Raw genomic sequence first — 12,312 nt, forward strand, 5'->3', positions numbered from 1 at the left:
GTCTGTAGACTTAAAATGCAGTGCATTTGACATACACTGTCTTAAGACTGAATCATCATTTGGGTGATTGGTTATTGCTGTACTTTTCTGTAATCATACTCGAATGTACTCTTGAATGTATTGCCTCATTTCCTTAAATGGTTAATGTATTTAGCTCTGTTATTCTAATTTCTAGTTTATATTATACAACACTTTTCACTGATATAGTGTTATCAAATGAATTATTGAATCGTATTATTTTACGGAAACTGGGTCTTAATTCTTAAGCAGTAAAATAATATGGAGAAAATATTCATGAAAGGTAATTATTTGAAAATATTTTAATAATATTCTTAAGTATTTTCAAAGTAGTGAGTGAACCATTACTAGCTTGAGACTGTGTAAAGATCATATATTACACTTGTCATTTTAAAGCAAACGTATTAACTCAGAAAAAACCAAAATGCTATATATAACAGGACAGGCTAGATTTTAGGAAAACATACAGTATAATTTAATAAATTGTATTGTTCATAGTGGCCTTTTATGTTGATCTGAATTTGATGCCACTCAAGATTCCTTTCCTATTCTGTAAATTTCAAAACATACAAGTATGATTTTTTACTTTTGTTTTATAAAACGAAATGTTTGAGTAAGCACTTTAATTGTAAGTAACATTGACTATTAAGATTTCTGTATAGTTCTGTTGAATAGAGGCGAGCACAATAGAGGCATTTCTTAAGATGATCCGAAATCATGTCTTTGTTTAAAGGTTGTCCTATTGATGGTGACTAAGGGAGAAATACTATGATAGCATCATGGTATATGTTTTATCCCAAAGATAGCATATCTTTCTTAAGGGCAGCTTTTAGAAGGATGTTTAAGTTAATTGCCTATTTGGCCAATAGCTGGTTGAAATGTAAAGAGATGGAAAGAAGCCTAGGTACATATTTCATTTCTACTATTATCTGGTAAGTCTTCGATGGTCTCTTTAGTACAGATGCCACCTGTAGGGCCCACGTAGATGCTTGATAGTGGCTCTACTGAGTTATAAAATGACATGTAAAGGGAAATGGATGAGACCAGGTGGAAAATCATTAAAGAAAATTAAGAATGAGATATATGGCTCGTTTTCAGAATAACAACAAAAGCTCTTGGGGGTACTGGTAACCAGCTTTTGATTTAAGATTTTGCAAGTACACAAGAGTCAAAGAGGATTTGAAAGATCAGATTCTAAGATTTCATTATGCCAGCAAATATTATCTGATCAGGATTCTGTGATTGATACTTTACTGTGTAAATTAAGTATTTAGAATACAGTACATGTCGTCTTCCCTCTCACCCATCTCTCATGTTCCTATTGAAAGAACTTTAACTCTGGATAGTGATTAAACACATTAAACTTGTTTTTCATTTTTCATACTTGCTACTTTTATTTTCCAGTACATTTTTATGGATTTTATCCATTCATGTATTTTTCCCATGTTACTACTTAAATTTCATTACTTCTGAATTCATTTATTTTCTTGGTAAAATAAGCGGTTCTAGCAGCAAGAGTCTGGAACTTTAAGACCTTGTATGTTCAAAATGCTTTACTTTGTATTAACCCTTAAAATAATTGTTTGTTGGTATGTAAAATAATAAATCTAAAGCGTCTTCCCTTAAGCACTTTGGGAAGGGTAATGTACTGTCTTCTGGCATCCACTGTTGGTGATGAGAAGTCTGAGCTTCTTGTAATTCTTGTTCTTTTGTTAAGTAATTTGTTTTTCTTCTTATTAGTAGTTAGCTGTATTTTGTTTCGTTTCTGCTTTATTTTTTATCCTTGGTGCTAGGAAGTTTTACTATGGATTGTCTAATTTTTGTTTTATTGTATGTCTCTTTCTTGGCACTTAGAAGTCTCTCTTAAGCCAAAGATTCTCATTTATCTTCAGATGTGGGAAATTTATTTTTTCGAAAACTCTTTTATCATTCCAGGTGTTAGGACTCTGGATCTGTCCATAATGTCTCTAAACATTTTTATATTTTGTTTTCACTCTGTGCATTTCCAGTTTGATCTTCTGGCTCACTAATTTGTTCTCCATCTGTGACAAATTGTTATTCTGCTATTCATCCTTTAAATTCTAAATTTAATCATTGTATTTCTGAAAACTGTTCAGCGATGCTTTTTCATAATCGCCCTTGTTTAATAACTTGTTTTTATTTTATGGATGCATTTTTTTCCTCGTTGTCTTATTAGCTCTTTCTTCAGGTTTAAATTCTTCTCTTAGTTGAGTGTTTTTGAGTTTCTTTCAAGAGGTTGACTTTCCTTGGGTGATTCTTAGTTGAGAGCTTACCTTCCTGGTCTGTTAAAGTCACTTGCTTGAAGTGATTGTTTACTGGTGTGAAGGTGGCATTACCACTTTGGCTTCTATTTTCCTTCTTTAGGCACTCCTTCAGTCATTGGTCTAGAAAATGCTTCCATTCTCATTTTTACACACAGATAAATCTACAAGTCATTTCTTGGCCCTTATCTTACTTTACCTTTCTCCAGCATTTGACACAGGTGGTTGCTCCCTCTTCCTTGGCAGACTTACTTCAGATTCAGTCTTCACTATTACTTACTAGACAGTGTATGATCTCTCCTTCCTTTATCTTCTGCTATAGTCTTCTTTGTTCATTCCAACCTCTCTGATTTCATTACTTGTCCTCAAACTGGCTAGGCACTCCTCTACTGATTTCCTCTTTTCTCAGTAAGTCTATCTGCACTTTTAATGAACTCACTGTTAAGCGAAAATATTGATTGAAAGCTGCTCTGTGGTTTTAAAGATATTAAAGTGGAGAGAAATACATGTCTTAGAATTTTATAACTTTAATATTTGTTGAGTTGTTTAACAGTGTCCCCCCAACTCTCATCTTTTAGTAAAAGTAATAAGTTTCACTCATATTTGGGATATAAAGCAGAAAGCAACAAATGACCAAGACAGGCAAACAATAACTCATAGAAACAGACAACAGTTCAGTGGCTACTGGAGGGAAGGAGGGGAGGAGGAGATAGGTAAGGATAAAAGGGATCACTGTGTGGTGACGGAAGATCTGACTGTGGATAGCGAACACAGTGCGATATATAGATGATTTATTATAGAATTATACACTTGAAAACTATATAACTTTATTAAGCAATGTCACCCTAATAAATTGAATAAGACCCCCCAAAATGTAATGAATTAGGAATACATATTTCCCCTATAGTTTAACATGCCTCAGGCACAGTACTGGTGTATACCCAAGGTTACTTTGATTAGATATAGCTATTTCCTTTAGAGCTTCTGAGCAATTTTTTCTTGTCTGCACAAAACAGACTCCAGACTACTTTTTATGTTTTAGAATCTACTTTTAGTGCTCGTTTGCATGTTCGCTCTCCTCTCTCTCACTGTCAGCTGACAAGTCTATGATATGTCACTCTGTCTGGTTCTAGAAGGTCTTTCATAATTATGGTGGCTTGCTTTTAATTTCATAAGGCCTCTGTCTTCTTGTTCCTTGACTAATGTTTCCTGTTTCTCATATGTATAATTTTCTTGCATTTGACCTTCTATGTTTCCAGAATAATCTTTTTAAAAACAAAATCTCTTCCAGTCATTTTCTTGCTTAAAACTCCTTGGTAGTTTTTTTCTAGTACAAGAGATTTAAGCACCCAAGAATGGTACATCTGGCCTTTCATCTCCTGTATCTTCCTATGTACATCCCTCTCTGAACTATGCTGGTTTGCTTACTGTTTCCTGAATGCTCATTCAAGTCTCTGGCCTAATATATTGTTCGACAGAAATATAATGTGAACCGCATGGAATTGTGAACCTTCTGGTAGCCACGTTAAAAAAAAAAAAATTAGGATGAAATTAATGTACTATATCTAGTAAGTTTAACAAGTAATAAAAATGTAGTAATTATCGAGGTTTTTTTTAACTAAATTATAATTGTATTTTATAAATACAACTTGTCTCAATTTGGCTAGCTGCACTTCAAGTGCTCAGTAGCCGTGTGTAACTAGGACTGCCGAATTGGTCATTGCAATTCTAGGTGTCTGTCAGTCCTTTTCAGTACATTTAGTCTTGATCGTCCCCAGGACTCATTGCAAACCACTCTCCCTGGTCTCTACCCTCAGTGAGAATGAAGTCTTTTTAAGTTGGATTTGTTATTTTAGTATTTTACTTGTCTTTTTTGATCTCCCAACTTTATGACTTTCTGTCATTGTCGCTATGACTAGAATCAGTTATACACTATGTGCTCCTTGTTCAGTAAATGGGAAATTAAACCAGCATGTTTGTTAGAAATTTATATTTACAGGAAATGAGTATAGAGTTCTGAAATGTCTTCCTATGAGTAGCACACAAGAACTCACAGACTTTGCGATATGCACAAGGATCATCTTTATTCCTTGGTCTTTTTAAGGATAGTGGATAAGTGATTTGTGGGTAGGCACATGCTTCTATGTCAGGTAGCTGTTATGCTTTAAAAAGCAAGTGCTAACAATGCAGCTTGGAATTTAACAGTGCGTCTTTGAGGAATGCTGTTTTGTTGGGGAACTGCAATTATAAAACATTTTTAGGGTTAAACATAAAAATTATTTCATATTTAGAGAATCCTTTGAATGCCCTTCTCTTAAACGAACTAACGCATGGGTATAATTTGTAAGAGGCGAAAAGTTTCAGATAGTAAAGTTTCTTATTAAAGGGTTCATTTTCCTGTTATCATTCTAAGTTGAGGAGGGTTTATTCTTGAAGGCTAAGTTTTTAAACGTGAAGTGGAATCTTCGTCTACAGCACCTAGGTGGTGATCAGGTGAGCTTGAGCACATTCAGGGTGCCATGGCTGTAGGAGATTTTTTTCTTTGTATCTAAACTATAGAAATGAAATGGGAGGAAGATATTTGAGCTGAGATATATTGCTATCAATGCTTCTTTGTTACTATAATCAGTTATTGTAAACAGCTGTAGTAAGTTCATTGATTTTCTGTTGTCTTTTTTAATACACATAATAGAGCTATAAAATGGCTTCTAAGATAGCTTTAGCTTATTCCACAAGTTTTGATATATAGCATTTTAATTTTTATTGTTTAAAGATTTTCTAATTTCAAACATTATGAAATGTCTCCTTTTGTTTCTACTAATTCTTTTGCCTCACAGTCTACTTTATCTAACATTAATATAACTACATATACTTTGTTTTGGTTTGTGTTTTCATGGAACATTTTTTTCATCCTTTCATTTTTTAATATTTCCCTCTCTTTAAGTTGGTAGTTACCCACTTTTTTTTTTTTTTAAACTGGAGATTACAGCAGTGCATTCTTCACCTATCAGATCTATTGCTGCTGTTTCATGGAGAGTGCAAAGAATTTAGATCACTTTAATAACTTCATTTACCCTTTTCCATACTTATATTGTTTTATCTATAGTTTCATATATATTTTAAACTTCATGGGACATTAATTTTATGGTTTTATATGGCAGTATTCATGTGGATTTACCCACCCATTTTTTTTTTTTTGCATTGGTTTTCCTTCTTACCTGCATCTAGAAACTTCCATGTGGAATCATTTCTTTCTTCCAGTGAATCTCTTTCATTGTAAGTCTGCTGGAGCATGTTTCATTTTTATTTCTCTGAAAATATCTTTACCCTTTTCAAGAACTATTTTTGCTAGGTGTAGAATTCTGGCTCTTGGAGTTATTTTTCTATTGTCTTCAGGCTTCCATATTTATGTCAGAATGTCAGGCATCAGTTTAATTTTGCTTTTGTCGAAGTAATTTTTTACCTGACTGCTTTAAGACTCTTTGTCTTATTTTTTTTTCAAGCCTTACCCTGCTTTACCCTGTTTTTGTTTATCTTACTGATAATTTTTAAAGCCGCTTGTTCTATGACTTTGTATCTTTTGTCAGTTTTGGAAATGCTCAGCCATCATCTACTATATCTTAAATAATGTGTTTTTTCAGTGACTAGTTATTCAGGTGTTACCTTCTCACTGTATCTCCTGTGGTTCCTGTCTCTTCTTGCCTAGCTTTGTTCTTCTATTCTCCATGCTTCATTCTGGATATTTTTTCCAAGCAACCTTTACTTTTCTGATTTTTTTACTAGCTCTGTCAAATCTATTATCGAGTCCATATGTTGACTTTTTTAATTTCCATAATTTCATTTTTCAGTTGTAGACTTTATTTTATATTTATTAGTTTTATTTCTTTGCTAACATTTTTAGTCTTGCCTCAGTGCATCTATATGTAACGCTAATTGCTAAACTGGACCAAATATGGCCAGTGAGCTGCCTGACCTGTAAGCAAAGAATGATTTTTACATTTTTAAAAGGTGATTTAAAAAAAAAAAAGCCAAAGAAAAGTATACCACAGAGACTGTGTGTGGCCTGCAAAAAGTTAAAGTATATAATCTTTGGTTCTTTAAAGCAGGGGTCCCCAGACCCCGGGCCACGGACCAGTTCTGATCCATGGCCTGTTAGGAGCTGGGCCTCACAGCAGGAGATGAGCGACACTAATCGCAGCCACTCCCCAGCAGTAGCATCACCCCTTCAGTTCCACCTCAGATCATCATCAGGAATTATATTCTCATAGGAGCACCAGTCCTGGTGCCAAAAAGGTTGGGAACTGCTGCTTTAAAAAAGGTGTTTGCCAACCCCTGGCATATATTAAAAACAGGTTTTTTTAAATCCGTATCTGATAACTCCATTATTTGAAAGTTCTCCATTGGTTTCTAGAGTTTATTATTTCTCCTGGTTTTCATCAGTGCCATTCTTTCTATTAATATGTGCCTGGTTTTATTTGAGCAATGGATGTTGCGTATGCAAAATTGTTTAAATAATTTGAGGCCTAGGATGATTTTTCTGATGATTTGTTTTTTACTAGTAATTCTGTATAACCTTCATCCAACATCAGTTGAAATGGTTTTAAAATGGGTGTCAGTTCACTTTTGGATCACACTTCACTCGCAGAGTGTAATGCACTCTTCAAGATCTCAATTCAAAGTGTGATCTTTCTTTGCTAGGGTTTGGAACATAGCTTTTGTCTTTTTGACCAGTGACTGTCAGAAGTCCTTCTCAGTCTATCGGCATCCTCCTTAGGGGTCAGAAAATACTCTCAGAAGAAAAGCAACCTCAAAAGCCAGATCATATGTGTGTTCCATTTTCTTTTTCTGTTTATCTTGGTTATAAAATCCTTCTGGATTGCAACCCACCATTATCGCTGGGGAAAGTTCTTTGAGTGTAGTTTTTATGATTATAGTGACTCCTCTTCAGATAACATAATTCAGATTTGGCCATTTTCTCTTTTAGAGTATGGTTTCTACTATTATGTGTGTTTCATTGGTTTTCCTATATTAAAACAATGGAAACACCCTCTTTTGAAAAGTAAATTTCTCTTGATGGTCCTGAATAGCTGAGAAATTGTTTGTAAAATATATCACCATGCCATCTATGTAAAGCTTTTTCTTTTAGTACTGTGGAGCACAATTGTTTATTTTTATCTTAACTCCTATAGCATTCACTTTGTGAGTTTATTTTTATGGTATGAAATATATTGTACACCGTGCATCCCTGATAAAGTGTGGCTATATTAAAGATGAGGCGGCAGAATCATTTCTTTCTGTGTGTTTCATCCTCGCACCTAGCACAGACATTCATTAAATCCTATGATTACTAACAAATTTGTTAGGGGCCAACTACAGACTAATACAATATTAAGCGAAAAGAGGCTTAGTAAGTTTTTGGAATATTGAATGGAGTCAGCTATTACTATTCTTAAGTCTTGCTGCAAGGTGCTGCACTTTAATCCAAGGTATTGTTTTATTCAGGTGTTAGTGACCATTTTGTATTAGTGGTGTGTGTGCATGCACATATATGTTTGTGTGTAATAACATTCTTACCCTTTACAGTGGAAATAGCTGATATGTTTATCTGGGGAAAATAGGGGCCAAGTTTTTCCTCTGAAATGCCATTACTAGTGGTAATCTCTAAACTTTTAATCACTATTCACTGTGCTTCCACTGTAGGCTTTCCTAATTGTGTCAGAGTACTCATTTGGTTCTTATGATTTCCTTAAAGTTTTCCTAAGAACAGAATTTAGGTTAGAAATGAGGTTGCACAGTAATGTACATAAAACAAAATTTGTTGCAGAAGTTACAGTATATCAGAAACTCTTATAAAGGTAAAACTTGATATTTAGAATATCTTAAATTATTTTTCTTCTTCAGCTTCCAGCCGATCTTACGAAGATGCATATCACAGACAACCCTCATCCACAGGTGACTCATGTTTCTTCTAGTCAGTCTGGCTGTAGCATTGCCAGCGACTCTGGGAGCAGCAGTTTATCTGATATCTATCAGGTAAATGCCCTAGGAGTTTGTGTGTTGTACATCTGGTTTTTTCTGTCAAGTATCTTATGCCTGTTCCTTAGATGATCATATGTCTTTTAAGCAGGGTGTGAAATGCAAGCATAATGTCTTTGGGAAAATATGCTTTATTTATTGTTCCAAATATGCAAGCCAAATTAAAGAGGTTATCTTTTGAGAGTGATTAAATATGGCACAACCGTGTGTGGATATAGTGTTCTTTTTAATTTTTTTTTCCAGGTGATTTTATATTAATATATAATGCTTATTTTGGTTAAAAAAAAAAAGTTCTTAAAACAACTGAACTTAAACTTACAAAAAGGCTAATTTTTATTATGACCAAATTAGTCTTCTATAAGTCAAGTCATGAAGAAAATTAGAGTTGCTTTTATATTATAAAGGCTCTATTAAATTTTCTAGTAGCCACATTAAAAAGTAAAAGGAAATAGGTAAAATCTTAATATATTTTATTTAGCACAACGTATCCAAATATCATTTCAATATGTAATCAGTTTTTAAAAATTATGAATGAGTTACTTTATTTTTTCATACGAAGTCTTCAAAAGCCAGAGTTTATTATAAACCTAGAGCACATCTCTGTTCAGACTAGCCACATCTCAGGTGCCCAACAGCCACATGTCGTTAGTGGCTATCATATAGTACTAATCTTCTGAGATAGAATTATTGTTACCTGAGAAAAACATTTTAGGTAGTGCTTCTACTGAGTTACCCAGATTAAGATATTTTAAGAAAATCAGCATTCCTCTGTTAAGAGAAGTTTGTAGGCAGATGCAAGATGGAAAAATTTCTCTGGATTTGGTTTATATGTGGCTTGTGTCCACAAAAGTTATTGCTCTGGCCATCAGCATCTTCTTTTTTGGCATTTTATAGTAGACAGAACAAGGAATCCTCCCTGTTCACCATTTTATAGTAGACAGAACAGGAAACTTTTAAAAAGTAAAGTTATAAACAGTCCAGTGGTTCAGGGGCCACCAACTGTGTTTGTGTATTTCTTGGGCTCTGTGCTTTCTGCCGCACACCAAAGGAAGTATTTTAGTAAGAGTTGTTGCCCACCTAAACAACAAAGTAGAGTTGTGGCTTCTCTTGACTCTGTTTTTTCTGGAGAACCTTGAGGAAGATTGACCTTGGATTAATGAAGTTCAGGGATGTGGCTGTAGATTTCTTTAAAATAAGTAGGAATGTCTGGACCTTGCAAGGAGGGACCGTACAGCAGAGTTTTGGTGTTGACAACTATAGATAACCTAGTCTCACTGGTATATCCATTTCTTTGTCACATGTGGTCACCTTCCTAGAGCAAGGAATAGAGCCCTAGATGGTTGTGAGAGAAGGGACAAGAGAATAGTGCACAGATTAATTCAAGGTCACTTGGAAAAGCCAGTGCTTTACTATGAACTAGAAGATGGCCTGCATACAGTGGGGTTCTGTATCTTTGGCAAGATCCTGGAGGAGATTGTGGAGCATTGCACTTTAGCACTTATAAGATGTTCACCTACTGGCTGGCCTACTTGAGACTGAGGCTGGGGCTAGAGTACACCTATTAGTGTGGTTGTAGGTCTTCTGCTATAAGACCATGGCTTTGGCAATGGTTGCCTTGCTCCAACCTTCCATATGTTTTCTTTCCTCGGAAGCACTCTCTACAGCTCATTCTAGCTTTGAAGAGATTCATTCTAAGATTGAGTAAACTGTAGGCAGGTATCCTTGCCAGCTGGCCTGCATGTCAAAGGAGCGTCTCCATTACAGAGTGAAGAAGACACTGTCTTATACCCAGAAACCTGAAAGTTATTGTTGGCTCACATCCCTTGATCATCACATTCAACCAAATCATATCAATTCTGCTTCACACATCATTTAATGTGCTTTTGTATATGTATATATATGTTTAGTGTTAACTGGGATATAATTTACACATAATAAAATTTATAGTATAGCTGATATAAAGACGTAGCACATTTCTATCACCTCTGAAAGTACTTTATACCCTTTTGTAGTCAGTCCCTTTTCCTGACTCCTAGTCCCTAGCAGCCACCAATCTGTTTTCTGCCCTTATAGTTTTGCATTTTTTGCGAAGGTCATATAAATTGAATCATAGTTAAATGATGACTCAGTGAAACTTAGTAAGATAAAAGTAAGTTCTAATGAGTTTAGGGAGTTTAGGGAACAGAAATAATGAGAGTGGCCAAAACAGGTAAAAACTTCAAATTGGACTTTAGTTAAACTTAGGATAATAGCCAAAGGCTAGAAACAGTATAAAGGTTAAAACAAACCAATAAAGATTAAAAATAGAAGGGGAAAAAAATCAGAACCTTTAAATAAATATATGTGCATACATACTTATATATATTTAGTATTTGTATGCATGGAATATAAATCTGAATTCAATGGACCAAATGGTATCAGTGTTTTTCTACTAATGGTAGGTTTGCGGATAGTTTTTGTTCCTTATCCTTTTAGCTTTTTCTCAATGAGCATTTATATTTCTACATTTAACAAATTTTAAAGTGGATGTAAATAGAGTATAGTAAAAAATAAAAGTTGAATAAATTGTGGGAGAAGATTAAAGGAATAAATAGTAGAGATTAAAAGGAATAAGAGCATAATAGATTGATAAAATATATCCCCCAAATGCAAAATTTCTAGATGACAATTTAAAAAACGTGAATAGGGAAAGTAACATTTTGTTATAGTCAAATTGTGTATGTATATGCAGTCAGATCCTCTGGACTAAAAGGGAAATAAAAGAGAGCTTAGAGCACCTTTAAAGCTGTGAATACACCCTTCGGTTACAGGTGTACGTCCCATTGTATATACCTTGGCCAGCGACAGTTGAAGTTTGTCTGGTTATCCAAGTCTTGCCATTTGGGAGATTTTAAAAATGAACACCTAATCCAGTCACGACTTGTAACGGTATAAGCAAAGCATTGTGAAATCATGCAAGTGTTTCTAATTTGGGGGGAAGAGAGAAGAGAGTCATCCGAATAGCATTTCTTAACAGGCAAATTGTTTACCCATTTTATATGGCTGTACGTGTGGCTGTGCTCCTGTACAGTTCCTTCTGAGAATTTTCATGTCTTCTGGTTTAAAAATAAAAGCCCTTGGCTTTCAAAGTAATTTCAAAATAAAGGCAGTTACCATGGTCTGGGAGAAAACACAAGTAATGGTTTCAAGTGTAAATATGTTTTTAATCTGATTAGCTTAACATTTAGCTGAAAGTATGCATTAAGATGTTAGAATGTTCTTGGATAGAATATTTTATGTATCCTCAAAGACTACTCAAGAGAAGTAGGAGTGATTTTTTCTAGGGCCTTTTCTGTTTATTTCATTCTTTTCCAGGGGCTGGAACATTGTGAACTTTGATTTTTGAGTTAGAGCTTTTGTCTTTTCTTTGATTTCCAGTCCTGTGCCACATAACGATGTTTTAAAGGTCAGTGGTGGACCACTGATTCAATGGTGGCCCCATAAGATTTTAATGGATTATAAGCAAAAAAGTTTATTTGCGATGTTGAAAAGCTGGACCCAGTTAAGATGTTGAATTTATTGCTAGCTCTGGGTGGTTTAAAGAGACTCAGCATACTGGTCATCCACCCTGTGCCCACCCAGAGTTGACTGGGACCTGGAGTTGGCCAGGGTGAAATGGGTCAGGCCTGGGGAGGAGGGCAGCCCTACAGCCTGCACTGCCCTCCCCCCCCCACCCACACACACACAATTTCCTGTGTGCACTGCTTGTCCCTTCCTCTCTTTCCCTCGCCTCACCTGTCTGTTATTTCCCCTCTTAAGCTTTATATCCTGGATCTCTTTCCATCTCTGTTGCCCCTGTCTCTCCCATTCTTCTTCTCCTCTCTTTCCTTTCCTTCCTCCCTCCCTTCTCCTGATGACTGCTCTCTCCAATGGTTCTTCCATCCACAGCCCTCCCCTGCTGCATGACTATATTTTTAAGTAACCTGAGGCACACATT

General features: G+C 35.1%; 1 protein-coding gene across 15 annotated transcripts in view; it reads left to right on the forward strand.

Annotated features, from left to right (window-relative positions):
* RAPGEF6 (Rap guanine nucleotide exchange factor 6) overlaps positions 1 to 12,312 on the forward strand; it is a 173,546-nt gene that overhangs the window by 63,949 nt on the left and 97,285 nt on the right. For 14 of the 15 annotated variants that reach the window (XM_016118353.2, XM_036225023.1, XM_036225022.1 and 11 more), the window contains one exon: positions 8,202 to 8,333. The exons of the other annotated variant lie outside the window; for it this stretch is intronic. In XM_016118353.2, the coding sequence (XP_015973839.1) occupies positions 8,202 to 8,333 (132 nt within the window). The remainder of the gene's footprint in view (positions 1 to 8,201; positions 8,334 to 12,312) is intronic. 15 annotated transcript variants of the gene reach the window in all.

Source organism: Rousettus aegyptiacus, unplaced genomic scaffold, assembly GCF_014176215.1.
Source record: "Rousettus aegyptiacus isolate mRouAeg1 unplaced genomic scaffold, mRouAeg1.p scaffold_m13_p_7, whole genome shotgun sequence".
Taxonomy (NCBI): Eukaryota; Metazoa; Chordata; class Mammalia; order Chiroptera; family Pteropodidae; genus Rousettus; species Rousettus aegyptiacus.